At 47.1% G+C, this 17,294-nt stretch overlaps 6 protein-coding genes across 6 annotated transcripts; 4 read left to right on the top strand and 2 right to left on the bottom strand.

Annotated features, from left to right (window-relative positions):
* Positions 1-1,030: 1,030 nt before the first annotated feature.
* Positions 1,031-4,779, top strand: LACBIDRAFT_295230 (uncharacterized protein; the record flags this gene model as incomplete). The annotated part of the gene is made up of 17 exons (XM_001885819.1): positions 1,031-1,222; positions 1,273-1,293; positions 1,371-1,433; positions 1,957-1,989; positions 2,021-2,102; positions 2,236-2,354; positions 2,392-2,426; positions 2,521-2,639; positions 2,823-3,109; positions 3,162-3,339; positions 3,394-3,556; positions 3,621-3,638; positions 3,995-4,209; positions 4,259-4,321; positions 4,370-4,438; positions 4,484-4,584; positions 4,642-4,779. The coding sequence occupies 14 exons, from the start codon at positions 1,031-1,033 to the stop codon at positions 4,288-4,290; spliced, it is 1,557 nt and encodes a 518-aa protein (XP_001885854.1). The 3' UTR covers positions 4,291-4,321; positions 4,370-4,438; positions 4,484-4,584; positions 4,642-4,779.
* Positions 4,780-4,929: 150 nt separating this feature from the next.
* LACBIDRAFT_331486 (uncharacterized protein) lies at positions 4,930-5,433 on the bottom strand (the record flags this gene model as incomplete). Its single annotated transcript, XM_001885896.1, has 3 exons — positions 4,930-5,088; positions 5,131-5,253; positions 5,311-5,433. The coding sequence occupies 3 exons, from the start codon at positions 5,431-5,433 to the stop codon at positions 4,930-4,932; spliced, it is 405 nt and encodes a 134-aa protein (XP_001885931.1).
* Positions 5,434-6,780: 1,347 nt separating this feature from the next.
* Positions 6,781-8,355, top strand: LACBIDRAFT_331487 (uncharacterized protein; the record flags this gene model as incomplete). The annotated part of the gene is made up of 2 exons (XM_001885820.1): positions 6,781-6,787; positions 6,854-8,355. 2 exons carry the CDS (start codon positions 6,781-6,783, stop codon positions 8,353-8,355), a joined length of 1,509 nt encoding a protein of 502 aa, XP_001885855.1.
* Positions 8,356-9,574: 1,219 nt separating this feature from the next.
* On the top strand, positions 9,575-9,805 carry LACBIDRAFT_307201 (uncharacterized protein; the record flags this gene model as incomplete). The annotated part of the gene is made up of 1 exon (XM_001885821.1): positions 9,575-9,805. One exon carries the CDS (start codon positions 9,575-9,577, stop codon positions 9,803-9,805), a length of 231 nt encoding a protein of 76 aa, XP_001885856.1.
* Positions 9,806-15,121: 5,316 nt separating this feature from the next.
* LACBIDRAFT_307204 (uncharacterized protein) lies at positions 15,122-15,784 on the top strand (the record flags this gene model as incomplete). The annotated part of the gene is made up of 3 exons (XM_001885822.1): positions 15,122-15,278; positions 15,332-15,422; positions 15,478-15,784. The coding sequence occupies 3 exons, from the start codon at positions 15,122-15,124 to the stop codon at positions 15,782-15,784; spliced, it is 555 nt and encodes a 184-aa protein (XP_001885857.1).
* Positions 15,785-16,417: 633 nt separating this feature from the next.
* On the bottom strand, positions 16,418-16,919 carry LACBIDRAFT_331492 (uncharacterized protein; the record flags this gene model as incomplete). The annotated part of the gene is made up of 3 exons (XM_001885897.1): positions 16,418-16,549; positions 16,603-16,725; positions 16,794-16,919. The coding sequence occupies 3 exons, from the start codon at positions 16,917-16,919 to the stop codon at positions 16,418-16,420; spliced, it is 381 nt and encodes a 126-aa protein (XP_001885932.1).
* Positions 16,920-17,294: the final 375 nt, after the last annotated feature.

A 17,294-nucleotide genomic window follows, 5' to 3' on the forward strand; every position in this document is an offset into this window, starting at 1 on the left:
GCGCCGCGGGGGTCAACATATTTGACTCTAAACTTCATGACAGAGTGAATAAAATGCCCTGTCAGAGTGCCCTGTGAGAGAACATATTTAATTTTATATGCCCTGACAGCATGAATAAAATGCCCTGTCGGAGTGAATTAAATGGCCGCAGGGTCAACATATTTGATTTTAAATTCGCCGACGGGGTCAATAAAATGCCCCGTCGGAGTGAATAAACTGCCCTGCGGGAGTTAACATATTTAATTTTAAAAGCCCCGACGGCGTAAATAAAATGCTCCGTCGGGGTGAATTAAATCGCCGCGGGGTCAAAATATTTGATTTTAAATTCGCCGACGGGGTCAATAAAATGCTCCGTCGGAGTGAATAAACTGCCCTGCAGAAGTTAACATATTTAATTTTAAATGCCTCAATGGAGTGAATTAAATACCCCATGAAAGTCAATCAACTGTCTCCCACCCAATTCAAATTTTATATTCCCCATCGGAGTGTATTGAATGCTTTGCAGGAGTCAACATATTTAATTTTACATGCCCCGACGGAGTCAATGAAATGCCCCGCCGGAGTTGTGGGGGAAAAAAATGAGCTGTACTGTTATAGCTTCTCAATACATCTTTCCAGCATACTACAGCTGTTGTAAAATAGGTTCAAGTTTACTTTGGAAAAGAATTTTGGCGCATGGTGGAGAAATGAGGTTGAATGCATGAAATATCTCACAACATGATATTGTTGACTTTTCTGTATACTTTGCTACCAAATCTCAACATCTGAGCCTTTCTTATACATAGTTAACATATGGCAGAATATATATCCCCTGCTCCAAAGCAGTTTTCTGATGGTTTGGGGGAGCTGGAGCTTGAAAGGGTGAAAATATGACTCTAAACATGAAACCACATTCTTTCTTATTTCCTTTCACTATCTAAATCTTGTTGAAATGCTCCCATACTTTCCCCAAATATAGCCTACATACTTTAGAATCAATTCAGATAGGTGGGGGAAGCAGTTGTGAGGGAAGAAAAAAAAATATAACTTGATGTATGCAAAATGGCATGTTGTGCAACTGGTTTATATAAAGATTCATGCACCAAATAGCTCTTTCCGAGGTCTGTTCACAAAAACTTCTTCAATCACTGAGAAAACTATTCCAAATGATTCTATTCCTTTCTGGGATCCCCCCAATGTCTTTGTTTTGTTGGTGCGTTGCATCGCCAATGAGCGCGGCGCAGTGCGTAGTTTCAGATGGTGTGTGTGAATAATGCGCTCCTTCCATATTAGGTTGCCGCTGGCCCATACCTGGTAAGGCGGGCTGCCAGAGTTGTTCTACTTCTAAAAACTAAATGGTGCACACCTCAACTATCTGACCTCCAATTCAGTGGATCTTTCTTTTGTATTATGAGGATTTGTCATGGCTACTAGCAGGACCTTTCATCGCTATTGTGCGTTGATTTCTTGACAATATATTTCTTGTTTCTGCAAATCACATATTCCAAGCCATTGCATGTTTCAGTTCACATGGATGGATGATCTGGGCACCAGCTTAAAAATGCTGTAGTGGATTGACTCCTCTATCTTGAATAAATGCTTCGCCAGAGCTGACATTGAATTTTGAATGCCCCGTCGGAGTCAATCAAATGCCCCGCAGGAGTCAACATTTTGAATTCTCAATTCCCTGTCAGTGTCAATCAAATGCTCTGCCACAGTCAATAAAGTGCTCTGCTAACTTGACGTATTCAAGATCATGCCACAGATGACCATATTGTGGAGGTCATACATCCCCCGCGGCACCTTCAATTTACTGTGGTGCTTTCAATTTTAATGACAAACACCCCAACGGAGACATCCCCTGCGGCACCTTCAATCTCAATGTCAAACACCCTGACAGAGACATCCCCAACAGAACCATCAATTCCAGTTTGACACCCCAATGGAGCCACAAATGAGTAGACAAGGTGTGAGTAGCTAAATGAAAAGCTTTCATTTCTTAACTACAAGGTGAGTGTTTCCCTGTTGGGACAAAATTCAGTTTTTGGTTGATATGGAGACTATCTTGCAGGAGTTGGATGAGATAAAGATTAAGATACATTATGCTACAGATCTAGATGGATGTAAGTAAGGGGAGAGAGGCCCCAGTTAAATTTTTTTGTAGTTCCATCAGGATGGGCTGAGAGCCCGTCGGGACGTGGTCAGAGCCCGTCGGTTGAAAAAGTGGTTCCGCCGCGGGAGCGTAAACCCTGCCAGGGTCAGAAACCGGCCGCTTCGTTGCCAATGGAACAATGGCAATCAAACCGGCCGCCCCGGCTGACCCGTTCACTACGACTGATTGTCACGTCCGGCTGTTCCGTTGTTATTGGACCCATGTGACTGAACTAACTACATAATGGTCAATGATCCCAGGGTGATCGAATGGGAAATTTCTCGGGGACAATCTTGTGCGTCCCTTGTTCCCTTCCCTCTCTTTTCCACTCACCCACCCCAGCCCACCCCTCTTTCACAGCCTAGGCCCCTGCGTTGACCCCATCATAGGCTGCTGGATCGGTCAAGGTGCAAGTTGACGCTGGATTTATTGGGTCCTGTTTATCTTCGTCGGAGCCACGTTCTTATTCACCCTCGTCATGCCTTCCCTAGCCCCAGTTCTGGACCCAGTAACGCACTATTGAGGAGCTGGAGAAGAAGAAGAGAGAAGAAGCCGTTCAAGGAAATGGTGGTAATCGCGCTGCTGAGGCCGTTTATTATGCTCTTCACCAAACCAATCATTCATCTGTATGACCAGACTGCCTTTGGGTATGGGTAACGTGCGCCTCCTCCCTGGTATATGTACGTGTTAGTCGTCAGGAACGGCGGAGATGAGGGGGACGCACGATTTGTTGTGGTTTTGGAGAGAAGAGGCCTAACCCGAAAACGATTACGTCACCACTCCTGTCCCAACTTCAAGTTGAGACAGGAGTGTATCAAAGAAAGTTTCTTGATACTCGACGTTCAGCTCACCATGGACTACACCACACACTCAATCAATTTCTTCCCTCCTAAACGCCATGAAGTCGTACTTCAAGGTCAAAAAGTCGCAAATTCTTCAGTGATGTCTCAAAGTCTGGCGGATTTGGTAACAGGAAACGTATGTAGATCTTCAAACTTTTTCCGTGTAAGACATTTTTACGTGTTTTCAGTGCCAAGCCGGACAGAGATGGCCTTCAAGTAGCATTTTGATGTATCTGGCAGAATACATGAGCACCGTTGGCGAATTTGGTGGCAACGTCCAAATTATCCCTTTCGACGAGTCCGACGTCAGCAACATGGATCCCATCATCGACTTTGTCATTTCCAAAGGCTCCACATACGATGGAGGTGTGTTTTATTCACAAGTGACCCTTAAAGACAGGCTGACCTTATCGACTCTAGACAATTTGTTTGTATTGCCTCGAATCATCTGCACGAACAAAGATGATATGGCTCAGCACCAGTTTTGCGCGATATTTCAGACAACTAAGGGGAACTTGTATAACATAAGTATTGATGATCTGTACGCGTCAACCCTTGCACCGTTCTGTCGCCGCTCCGTAGGGTATGTTTTCTGTTCCCATCGCGTGACAATAATACTAAATATCGATGATGTACGATCATTACAGCTTCAAAGCCCTCCGGGGGTGTGTAACCAACGGCGAGGATTGGCGTTTTTTCTTGTTCGTTCAGAATGATTCAGAAGAGAAAAGACGTTTTTTTATCTTAGACGAGATACTTAAACCTGGGGATGACTTGAGTGGCCTTCCTTTGCTCATGGGCTTGCTGCACGATTGGGTAAGTGTTGTCTGGTACCTGCAGCTTTGTGGACTGCTTACCTGCATACTTATTACAGGTGGAGAACTGCAGGAATGACGACATACAATATTGTATATTATTTTGGTCTCTAATCAATTGGGAAGAAGAAAAGAAGCGGAAGGAAAAGGTTTATATAATATCATACAATCGTTTGAAGATGTGTTCTCATCATCATCTTTCATAGGGAATTGCTCCTGCTCAACTGGACGATAATGCGATTAAAGAATCACAAACCGCAAAAATCGAAGAAAAAGAGGCGGAAAAGGAGCCGAGAACAGCACTCAACCCAAGGCTCTGACTCGCAGATACAAATCGATGGGCAGAGTGCGGAGGTAAATGAAGCTGAACGCAGTTCTTGTAACAATGCTGGCACAGAACTAGGAGTGGAGCCACCACAAGGTCGTAACACTGTTATGCTACTTTGCCCTACTAAATCCTTCTAATTTAGAAAAAGAAATTAAAGAGAAAGAACAGAGATAATGACGTTGGGGAAGCGGGAAATGTCCAAAAAGTTGGGAAACCATTATGCTATTTCGCTTTACTAATTTTTTTAATTCAGGAAAAGAAATCGAAAAGATCGCGCAAGAGCCTAGAGGATGATATTGGAGAAGCGCGTAACACCCAAAAGGTCGGAAAACCGCTACGCTATTTTCTTCCACTCAATTTTTTTTAGCTTAGAAAAAGGTTGCGGAAGCGAGTAGAGAATGATGTCGCAGATGCCGGTATCCTCGAGTCTCACCATGAAGTGAAGGAAAGCAAGGTCAATGGTCCAACGTAAGTTATCTTGCGAGATGCACGTCATGTTAGAGGCTGAAAAATGTTTATTATCAGGTTTGTAAATTGTCACTTTAGCGCGATGCTGTTCCCCTCGAACAGGCGCTTCAAAAACCTCCCAAGCAGCCGTCCAAATTGAAAGTCTCTTCCCGGACAGCTGGAAAGTTCACCGCCCGCACTTCGTGAGCACGACGACTTCCACCTGCCTCCTGAATCGAGTGCCCGAAGTAAGCATCACTCTATCGGAGAGCTAGTGACTAGAGAATTTAAGATCACCGTTCAAGCATATTATATTCCAGACAAATTGATCTCAATGTATCATAAGGCGTCTTTCAAAATATTCCATCAAAAATTGAAGTAAAAGTTGAGAAGCGTGCCAGTGCCCGCCTCTCCTTCCTTCTTGTCCACGTTCTGATATCCAGTAAGCACAACAGTGAAGCTACGCCACTGCCCATGTCCATCCCCACCCCCCACTTTCATAGTCGTATACGCCTTGTCCAAAAACTCAGATAATTCTTCATACCAATCAGATCAATCATTACGCACTTTCGTGATCTCGTTAACAACGGCGTTATCATAAGCCGAGCCGCCAGAACTTCCCAGAGTTCCCAGCCAAGCTTGTGTAACCGTAACCACTGGCATGCTTGCAAAAACGCCGTCATATGTTATCTAACATTATGAAGGATATCGTAACCGCGACTTCAGGCTGTGATGATCTCTACTTACTTGATACTGTCCAGTGGTGGTGGTCTTTTGAACTGATATATTCTTATTGGTGGGTAAACCGTAGGGAGGAAAAGCAAAGGAGGCGTCGGCTTTGACAATTGCTGATATGGTGATGAGAGACATGTTGAGGTCGATAACGATTCGCAGTCCCACGTCTCACTTTATACACTCTAGCCAGAGTGCATTATTAAGCCAACTTTCTGAGAACGCTGGGTGCGTAACAATTGAGAGATGAGATGTTGAAATCCCATAGCGAGCGGCGCGCCCATAAGAGTTATATTGATCGTTGTGCCTTCAACTAAACGTCATTGCAGTTAATTCCATATTACTACTTTGAAGGAAAACGTACGCATCCTCCTGTCGCACAGATTTCTAGAACTCCACGATGAAGATTTAATTGAGTTGTTCTTTTGGCGCTCAGCGGTTGGGATGGTAAGAAAGCCTGGTGCCAGTGGATAGCCACAATGTTTCTCGCGCGTTCATAGGACCTGCGGAAATGCACCTCTCGTTGCTTGAAGTAGAGTCGTCATTCCTTGAATGTTGAAGACTCTGCGTCGCCAAGTTGCGTCATATTTTTATATTGACGGGGTTTGAGGACATTCGCAATGCATATTGCGTGCGTGGGAGGGTCGGTTGGAAATTTGCTTCTAGGCATAGAACAGCATTATTCTGTAAGCATCTGCGATATTTTGTGACGTTCATAAGAGCGGTAAGCTGACATAGGACTGATACGTACAGATAAGCGATAACTTGAAGGGTATTGTGCTTCTGATTGCTCGTCGCCAGCTGGTCACATTAATGAATGACGACAAGATTTTTTGTGAAGAGACGAGCATGTAAATCATCCGCAAGCATGACGTCTCTTTTTTTTTGCCACCAACACAGCGCGCCCATGACTCAGTATGAACGTCTTAATTTCCGTCTTGGCTCTTGTTTCTTGTTTGAAGTTTCCTGCTTTGAAGATCTCTTCCCGGCCAGCCGGCAATTTTATCGCCCCCACATCGCGAGCATGACGAAGATTTCAACCCGCATCCTGAATAGAGAGCCCGAAGTAATAATCCCTCTACGGAGAGCTAGCAACTAGAGGTTTTGAGGTTGGGGGTGGAAAATGAAGGCGATGACAAATCAAGGACAAATAGAAATGCAAATCGAACCAAGCATTGACCAAGCAGTGACAAGTTGCGCTCTAACCCTCTCACCAAGCTTTGTCCGACGTCCACCACGCCTTGCCCGCAATTCCATAATTCAGACTGCGGGACTTTGGTGTGGACATATTGCGTTGCCAGAAGCGTTAAATTTGTCGTTTTCGCATTGACCGCCTTGACCTTCGAGGTCGTCTTGGCATTTTTACTTGCATTGACATGAGCCACCCCCATGTCCATAAATTGCCTGGGGGGAGGGCGTGTTGTTCACTCAAGAACTAGAAACCCCTGCGATTGTGAAAGTTGAAAGTAATACGGTACGTCCATTATGCAAGGTACGTCTTTCCAGTTGTCTCTGCTTTATTCCGATTGCTGATTGTCTTTTGTGTTTGTGGTTTTAGATATCATCATGTTCGACACTGACGAATTATATTTCGACGTTTTAGATCTCATTACAGCGTTTTCAAAGCTATCGCTGAAAGACCCACCAATCTACAACGTCCCAAATGACATATTGTACATCCTCTTCCGCCTCGTCTGCGCGGGGCCTCCTTCCTTGGAAACACTCAAGCAAGCACTGGCGCTCACGCACGTCTGCGGCTCATGGCGTGCCCTAGCCATCCATATCCCCCACCTCTGGACGTACGCTCGCATGTTTCATAAAACATCTCTTGGTCACTTCGACAAGGGACCACATAATCGTGTTATGGTCGTCAACTCCCTCCTCAAACGATCGGCTCGCCTGCCCTTCGAGTTCCATTTTCTTCGTGCGGAGTTTGTGGATATTTGTTGGAATGCTGGGTCGGACGTTGCTCCAATGTTCGAACAGGCGTTTAGCGCGAGGAGTGTGGGGTGTGAGAAGTTGCGGGTTGCGATTCCGTCGAATAGGCATATGGATATGCTTTTGGATGTGGTGAAGGGGATGAAGATGCCCGTTCTGAAGCGGGTCGAGTGGAATATCGTTGGTGGTGAGCGGTTGAATGTTGACCTTGAGCCGAGGGAGGAGGTGGAAGATCCGGTTTATGGACCTGATGTGAGGATGTTTGGGTGGCATGCGCTCAAGCCTGGTTATCCGCTTCCCAAGTACCATTCCCTTCTCGGTTGGCTAGGCGCGACGTATCGGATAACGACTTTGTCGATCAAGTACCTTCCTGGCGTCACCCCAGCTACCCTTCACCCCGTATTGCTCGCTTCAAAGGATACTCTCGTTTATCTGGCTTTGTACAACCACCAGCCTGTGGGCGAAACGGAATCCGCGATTCAATTGGAGCCAGTGTCCCTCCCGAAACTCGAGCGTGTGGATCTTGGGTACATCAAGCCGACCGTCTTGCTTGGGTTCGTCAAGCTGCTTTTACTTCCCGCGGTCAAACATCTCTCTGTGCGTGATTTCGGCGGGTGTCCAGAGACGAATGGGCAGATTACGCCAAAACATTACGGGGGTATCGGAGAAGAATGGAACACGAATCGGAGCAAGGACGCTTACCAGCTTCTAGTCGGCCTCGTTGACTCGGTTATCGCCGCCCAATCCAAGGACCGGGCTCTTGTTAAACTAGACATGTACGGCGTCATGTGCCGAACGACGACGCGCTTACTCGTACTTGAACCGCTTCGGGAACTGGTTCTTGGCTTGCACTCTCTTGCGATGGTCCAATGCGATGGGCGGTTCCCGCAGCTTTTGAACATCATCACCTATGGGTGCTCCCCACGCCATTTGAAGAGCCTGAAGGACCTGGTGATGACTGGCCATCCTGTGCATACGATGTTGCTCGATTATCTGCGTACGCGGAAGAGCGTGGATTTGCCGAAATTGAAGAGCCTTGGCGTTTGTACTAGGATGGCGGCTTTTACTCATTTCTTTGAAGAGTTTGTCGAAGCGCAGCCTCAGGTTGTCGTGGAGAGTTGATTTTTTGGATTCTTGGTCTGTTTCTATGGGCATATAGAAATCTGCGTGCCACTTGCGGTCACTTGCGGACCACCCGTTCACAGGTGACCGCAAGTGTCTCGCAGATAATCAAAAAGGATCGCAGGTATCGCAGTTGTCACGCAGATAGATAGTCTACTACAACATAGTACTTAGTAAATTTAAACTAAAGAAATGTAATCTTCACTTGAGAACTTAAAATGTGGCCACTGCTATGCGATACAAGTCTGGAATACAGTGTCCAATTTTCTACACAAGAGTTTTAGTTCTTATTTACTCATGCCTACTCGCAAGTTGACCGCAGGTGGCTCGCAAACATCCATTTTGTGAGCAGATTCTCGCAAGTGTGTCTCGCATTGGTCTCGGAGGTGTATCGCAAGTGATGCGCAAGTCGCACGCAAGTGTACGCAAGTCTCGCAATGGATACTAACTCTCGCAAGTGTATCTTAAATGTGTCGCAGATGTATCTCAAGTGTACCGCAAGCTGAACACAAGTATATCGCAGGTGGAATGCTGATTGGATGCAGGACATCTTGGTCATTTCGTAGAGCAATATATGTCGCCAGTATAATTTATGAATCCCATGAATGAAATGGTTCCAAAATTAGTGAATGTGAGGGAAATGTCATTGAAATACATTGTAAATGTGAGGGAAATGACAGTGAAATACATTATGAATGTCCCAAGAATTTCCTTCAAATCTGCTGACACCGGTCTAATCAAGGAAATTGGGGGAAACACCGGAATCCAGGTTTTCTGGGAAAGTAGTCAGGAAATAACAAGAGATTTTCGTCGATTTCCAAAGTTGGTTTTCCCTAATGTCCCTCGTTTGGTGTGGAATCAAGTTGGGATGGGAAGAAGAGAGCGATTCTGAACGAGAGGTGAGACTCCATCACTCGCCAATGGCAGACATTGGCTATTGAGTCCCGAAGTCTCTGGAAAAAAATCGACCACAATCATGTCTGATAAAGAAGGAAAATAATGGTAAGAAGCCGGTGGCTGACTAGTCATAGCCTCAGACACTGCGTTACTTGTACATTTCAGCATAAAAATGGTCTTAGTACAGACCTATAGGTACAAACCAACAAGTCAGGAAGAATCAGAGAGATTCAGATACATTAAACTAGAAGGATAATTATGGTGCTCATTGAAGAAATCTCAAGAAATATGAAATCTCAGCAAGGTGCACTGATGCTCGCAGATGCCCGCAGATACTCGGCTCACTAGGTCTAATGTGCACGCAACTGGATTGGTCTGCACGCAAGTGACCGCAGATACTTCTTTTCGGTTCGCAACTGGCACGCAACCTGTGTCCGCAGGTGTCTGCAGATGGCACACAGATTTTCCTGTGCCCTGTTTCTATGCCTATGCTTACTATGATTCTATGCTCTATGCATTACGCTTTCTTATGCTTTACCTATGCTCTGTCTAGATTTCCAATTAATTTCATCTTCGTTGTCTCGTCCTCGCTTGCTTTGTAACTGTTGTCTCGAAACAACGTAACTAATTATATGCGCTCTATTATTTCTCTCTAACCACCACCACCACCATGCTCGCTAGACGACGCAAGCCCGTCATCTGGCTCGTCTTCCTTAACTCAGAACGTTGTCGGCGTGGGTCGTGAATTGTTTGGGAACTTGAACAAGAATGACTTTATTTTGGCTTTTGGCTTCGTTGGCCATAGACGAAAATGGAGAGGGAAGCGAAATTGATGAGTTTGGTACTGCGGAAGGCTGGGTTGCTACAGCAGGAATCGCTACCGGCACTGTGCCAAGGGCGGGATGGCATCCGCCATGCCTTGCCGTTACAAAGTGTTCAAGTTGATGACAGAATAACCCGTTTTTTTGTGAGTTTGAATTTTTTGAACGCAGTTAAAAATGAAGAGCATGATTCGTGAAGTGTCCGTGAGGTACGGCCAGTTACTCGCTCTTCGTAATTTCCCAAGTATGCTCCCACAACTTCTTCCTCTGCGCTTCTGTACCAAAGTATCGTGTCTTGGCGATGTTCTCTCCATAAGAACCGATACGGAAGGCGCCTTTGGTGCTGTTAAACATCCCATGCCACATGTACTCGGCACAGTCTTCCGGGTTTACCGAGAAGGGGTATACTAGAACGCTTATGATACCAGATGTTGCCCGGAGGATTGTTGACTGAGCGGAATTCAACATGTTGGTGCGAACGACGCCTGGATGGGCGTGTATGAACGTTAGGTCCGGGTTCCGATCAGCGAGTTCCTGCAGGATTCTAAGAATAGACCCCGATAAAGAAGAGAACCACACACCTCCATCATAAGATCATTATAAGTAGGCGACGCCAACGCAGCCTTTGTAACAGAGTACGTCTTCTTCAACCCCAAGTCCTCAACATCAATTTCTCCACCCTTGCCCGCAGCCATCACCGAAAAAACCTTCGCATCTTCACCGTCCTCCTTGGCCCTCTTCAACGCAGGCAACAAATCAGTTGCAAATGTCCACCTCGCATAATAATTCAATGCCAATTTCCGGTCAATCCCCTCCTCCGTCTCATCTCGACCTCTCAGCGTCAAATAGCCAGGCGACATGACCAGAAAATTTATTTTAGGATGACGAGCGAGGATCTCCTTCGTCGCGGCGCGCACGTTCTTCATGAGCGTCGCGTCGCATTCGACGAACTCGTGAGAGACGCCCGGGGTCGTTGGTTTGGGGAGCTTGGCGATGATAGCGTCTGCAGCGGCGCGATTCCGCCCTGCGATGATGATGGTTGCGTTTCCCTTTGTGTATCTCCCCAGGGCCTCCGCCATAGCTTGGCCGACTCCAGAGGTCCCACCAACGAAGAGGGCTACGGGTGGGTAAGACGGAGAAAAGGCGGTGTTTGAGGATCGGATTGAGGCGAGAGAGGACATGGTTGACTTTGAGAGGAAGGTGGCGGCTGCGACGAGGAGAAGAGATACGAAGATCAAGGTAATGAAGTTGGATGGTTGCATGCAAAGAAAAGGGTCGTCATCGTCAGTCTTTACAGAGCTTTGAGCACATGGTTACGCGTACTCGTTATGTGTGCCGAGGAGACGCGTCGTTGAATGGAAATTGGCTTACATCATCATCAGACAGAACTCCCACCCCTTACTTTTCCCTCAACTCCATCGCAAACTGCAAACTGTGGGCAAAGGGAAGTTCAACATTCAACAAGCTAAGCGCCTCCAGCCCCGTCATCCAACGTCTCCCGAAGGCGTGGAGGAAGCCGGGGGAGAATACCACACCACCACCTCTTCAGCCCAAGCTGTACAACAACTCGGCCACTGACAACGCGAGGACAACAAACCTCCTCAACATCGCAAAACTCACGTGCCACGCACATGAAAGGATCGACCCCTACCTGGTGGCCCCTTGGCGAAGAACGGGTTCAAGCTTCGGCGGTCGAGTCCAAATCAACGCATGCAAACCGGAAACAAAAGATCAAAAAGAAAAACAGAAACTAATAGACAGTCATAAAGAAAAATACCAACAACTATCAAAGAGAAAAGAAAGCCTCGTAGTGTACACGGATGGGTCCATGGTGAAGAAGAAGGGATTTCCACAGGTCGGCGCGGGAGCGGTCGGGTACCATGAGGGAAGGGAGGTGTTTGTGGGGAGAATGGGAATGGGAGGAAGGGCGGAGGTATACGACGCAGAAATGGCGGGATTGAAGATGGGCGCAAGCTTGGCAGTGAAATACATTGCAAACCACCCGGAAATATCAACAATACACTACTTCGTCGACAACTCAGCAGCAGCTGAAGCCATATTCGACCCCAAGCCGAGGCCGGGACAGTTGTACGCAGCAAAGTTCCACCGCAAGATGGCCAGGTTCCTAGACAACGACCCGAGGCACACAATCGAGATAGCATGGTGTCCGAGCCACTGCAACATCAAGGGCAACGACAGGGCAGACGAACTCGCCAAGGAGGCTACACAGATGGCCTGGGGCGCACCAATCAGCACATCAAGGGCGTTCGCACTTCGCAGGGCCAAGGCCTCGACTCAATCCGCGTGGACCAGGGACTGGCAGAGGGCCCCACGCAAGGGGAGGTTCGCAATATCCAACAGGATTCCCCCTTCCCTCAACCCATCCAAACATTTCGTCGAACTCAAAGACCAGCGTGAAGTCTTCGGCCGCTTGGTACAGTGTCGAACCGGGCACGCGTATACAGGAGAATTCCGCAGACAATTCTTCCCAGAGAAAACCACAAACTGCGAATGCGGAGTGGACCCACAGACGCGCGAGCACATTATAAGAGACTGCGAACGGTACGAGGACCAACGGGCCAAGCTACGTGATCACGACCGTGAACTGGCACTCCCAGAACTACTGGGAACCCCCAAAGGCATCACGGCCCTATCCATCTTCATAAGAGACTCCGGCGCGTTCACATTCACGGGAGAAAAGCACATGCCAAAAGAAACCCCATCCTTCCAGGACGAACCAGAACCCCCAGACGAGGACTCAGAAGACGATGAGTCCGACGCTGAACCATAACACCCATACGATGCCCACACCCAGACCCAATCCCCCGCGAGCGCAAGAGCGCCCGCCATGCCCCTAGCGTCGCCACGACGCACTCGACTCTGACCTCCAGTTCTCTGGCCCCTGCACACAACCCTACACATCTCTTATACAATACAGCTACACATCGGACACCCAAATTCACGTAATGGAAAGCCCGCACGACATAATTACATCTAAAAGGGAAGCCATACGCTTCCCGTGCGTCTTAGTACTAGACTACTTGTTGCACGTAAATCTCGAGATAATAAAAAAAAAAAAAAAAAAAATGTACCCTTTTTAGGGCTTGCTGCACTAGGAACCGCTCCCGGAACTTGCCCTTACAAGAGGACTTACATTGTTGAAGGTAAATTTTCTCGTTTACTACATCAGGAAAAAAAGTTTTAGCCGGTAGATCTCCGGTTAAATCAGTAGCCGATCGAACCTGTTGTAGACATCAATAGCTTGGCAGATCTCAGCATCGTGCTGATTGTTGTCTGTAGACCGTCGGTCCACCGTGTTGTGCAATAGGGCTGACAGATGTGCCGCCACATCTATCATCGGGTCTGTAGCTGCTGCCATGCACTACAGTGGCTATCAGTGCTACAAGCCTCTCATATAGTGTTGCCGTCGAAGCGAAGTGACTTCGAGGTGACTTCGATTCGGTTCGAAAATCACACCACTTCGTGTCACTTCGAGGTATCGAAGTGAGTCGAGGTGAATTTGTGATGGCCATCAATAATGGCTGGAAAAGGAAGATTGGCGCACGTGAAGCAGCACGTCGAGGCGCGTTTAGTGGTCTTTACAGTCGCGATTCGACGCTCTCCCTCTTTCTCCTCCCTCCCTTCCCCAATACAATCTTAAATCACACCAGTTTTATGTGGCTGAATGTATAGTACCAGTTTCTTTCAATTTATGAGTGTCGTATGATAAAATTTGCTTAGGAAGGAGGGGTGAACATCACGACTATAAAGTCTCAAAAGAAATTTGTTCTCTGCGACGCGACAAGATTTGCACAGAGAATATCGAGGCTTTGCGAGTGCTGAAGTTCTCATATGAGAAAACCGTCTCAGTTTCGTCGCTGATCTCGTAGCTGAATGACATGGACAACGCCAATATAAGATCCAGTAGCGCAACAGTAGCGGCACATGTGCCAGTACCCGACTCATGCTCAGCTTGTATTTCACTCCCCCGCCCCACCATTTTCAGCATGAAGGCAGACCTGCGGATGAGAGCCCTGCTCTTCATCCTCCTTCTCTCTTTTCTTTGTTTGCGAAGCGTGCAAGAAGGATTACACTATCTCAACGGAGGCTGCTTTTGACGGGGATTTATTTCAGAACTCGAAAGATATTGATACTAAAGTACCTGCGTGATACTAAGTAAATACTACATCATGTATTCAAGTACACGACAAGTTACTACAACGTTCAGCACCAAGAATGCGAACGATATTATTGGCTGATCAATTTACGGGGATCACCGAATTCGCTTCGATTCACTTCGAAAGACCGAAGTGGATCGAAGTGAACACATTTCCCCACTTCGATTCGCTTCGGTTCACCTCGTGGCAACACTACTCTCATAGACAGTTTACTATTAGGTTTTCATACTCAATCAATTAATGGCTTGGGATGCAGTAAACAGAAAATGTATCTACAAGCAATTCGAGAGCCGGGCATGCTAGTACGAAGTTCGGGGGGTTGATCAAACATACTATGTGACTTGGACAAAAATTAGCGCGCACGACCATCGGATAATCGGAGTTGTAATTTGTATTGGCTCACGATCCGGTCACATGATGGTTGAAGATCTTTGAAAAATCTTCATCTCTGTCTCGTTCTTTCCTTTCTTCCCCATCACCTGCTCGAATCAGAATGCCCTATCCGCTCGCCTGTCACCCCCCCTTTCCAACAATCCTTGTTCGGCTTTCAATCAACCTATCCCGCCTCATACACATCGCCTAAAGTCCAACCACAATCGTGTCTTCGTCTGTTGCCTCTCCTACAACCCCTCCCTTTCAACAACGGCAGTCATGTGGCTTTCGTTCAACATATACCTCCTCAAATGTCTCTCGATCATGTCGTGATGATCAGTGGCCACCCAGAGAGCCACCGTCGACGACCGTGGTTGACATTGCAACTGATACGACATAATCAATCCACCACACCCACCCAACCTCATCATACAACCTCAACTGACACCCAGTGTCTCTCCATTCATACCCCTCTACGCTTTCCCCCCCAAAACGACGATGTTCGTCTTTGCCACCTTCTTTCTGTCAACTCGAAAACACGCGAAACAAGCACTTGAGAACACCACCGTCACGAGCAGCGCCCCCAGTTCCTGCATGTCACCGCTAACGCCCAACACATGTACACCCTCTCCTTCTCATGTGGGAAAGCGAAAAGGTAAGCTCATGCTTCTTCCTCCGTCATCACATTTCAGGCTAAGTCCTTCACAGAACTCAACAAACGGCGTGGATCCTCGGAGTCAACTTTAGTCTTTGTCCTCTCGCTATACCCACAAGATGTCACAACTGTAGCCATCCTCATGTACGTATCCCCCTCCTCACTCATCCTACCCACTGCCTAACCTCCCTCATTCTAGTCTTTCATGGGCCGACACAGCTGCGTTTACATTCGACCACCTCTACGGCTTCAACACATGCAAGCTCCCAACACACCTTCCCATCCTCCGCCTTCCCCTCACACCACGCAAGTCCCTCGCAGGGTTCATTGCTGCCTCCATCACAGGCGCCCTGATCGCCGTCAGCTTCTGGAGTGTCGTCGCATCGTTCCGGAATGGAGGGCGGGACGTGACCTGGGCGCTCAAAGGTGGTGTCCACGCCGCGGGACAACACCGGGAGCACGAGGAGAGTTTGAAGACAGGCGGTGATGGTGACATTGCTTATTGACTAGCATCATGTAGTAATCCTTCGTAGATGCTGTTTGTAAACTGAAATATATATCTATTCTGCATTCATTCTAAGGGGATTTCTATATGTGCTATCTCGTGCAATACTGTCTATGTACAACTACAGGACTTCCTTAATATGATACCATGGGGAGCTATGCCGTGAGCAGGTAAGGCTATATATGTAATTATAGTGCTATATAAACTGATGGTGATGCTATGGGGTGCTATATAAAGGGGGGGTTGCAAAGGTGCTACTGTAGCTATCAGGACTATGTTGTGCAATGTCGCAACTACTTTTTTTCCTGATGTACCCTCGCGTCAATTCTCTTGAATTTGAGTGCTCGCAGTCGTTCACATCTTGCGTCCGACTCAGGATAATCGCATACTACGAATACGATAAGTTCACTCGGAAAGAAGACGCGAGACATATTCGCATTTCATCATTGGTATTTCGAAAACCAGTACACTGCTTTCATTGCTCACCGTATCCACCAGAACAATTTCATACTAGTAACCGAGTCCATACAAAAAAACTAAAAGTCCATTCAGGGAGAAGACGCACTACCAATATTCCCAACCTTTCAACCAGTCATTCAACAGTCCAAAGTTCGTCAGTCCACCAATATTCCTACTACTCATCGTCATCTTCCTCATGCTCCGGCTTCTTCAAGTCGGTGACGTTCTGATATCCAGTAAGCACAACAGTGAAAGGACGCCATTGCCCATTTCCATTGCCGTCCCCCATCTTCACAGTCGCATACGTCTGTTCCAACGACTCAGATAAATCTTTCATACATCAAGTAAATCATTACCCACCTTCGTGATCTCGTTAATAGCAGCGTTATCAATAGTCAAACCGCCCGCACTACCAAGACTTCCAAGCCAAGCTTGTGTTACCGTAACCACGGGCGTGCTCGCGAAAACGGTGTCATAGATTATCTGAAAAAAAAAAATGAAGTAATGTCACCGCGATATCGCGACCTGTTACCGCCGTGGCTTGAACATACCTGATACATTCCTTCGATAGAGGCCACTTTGTAGACTGATATACTCTTGTTCTGGGGTAAACCATAGGGTTGAAAAGCAAAGGAGGTGTCGGCGTTGACAATTGCAGATACAGTGATGAGAGACATCTTCAAGGATATTGATTTGCAGTCAGTCCCCGGACTGCAGCTCACCTTATATACTACTCCAGCCAGAGTACATCTTCGAGCAAAATTTCTGAAGACGCTGAATTGAGAGATGAGACTGGCAGTGTCGGTATTGTGAGAATCCCGGATCCTGGATAGCGAGCGGCGCGCCCATGGGAGTTATTTTAGATGTTAGCGACAGGAGACGGGCCACGGCGCGCAACGCACACGGAAATGGACTTTGAATCTTCACGCAACGTTTCATTTCCGATGGTTATTCGAGTTTTCACCAATGATGAGTCCATTCCGAATTCGACCTTTGGCGGTCAACATAATCGACAAAATTTTCTAGCGAAATTAATGTTGCTTCGTTGATAA

This window comes from Laccaria bicolor, genomic scaffold (genome assembly GCF_000143565.1).
Source record: "Laccaria bicolor S238N-H82 LACBIscaffold_34 genomic scaffold, whole genome shotgun sequence".
NCBI classification, from domain to species: Eukaryota; Fungi; Basidiomycota; class Agaricomycetes; order Agaricales; family Hydnangiaceae; genus Laccaria; species Laccaria bicolor.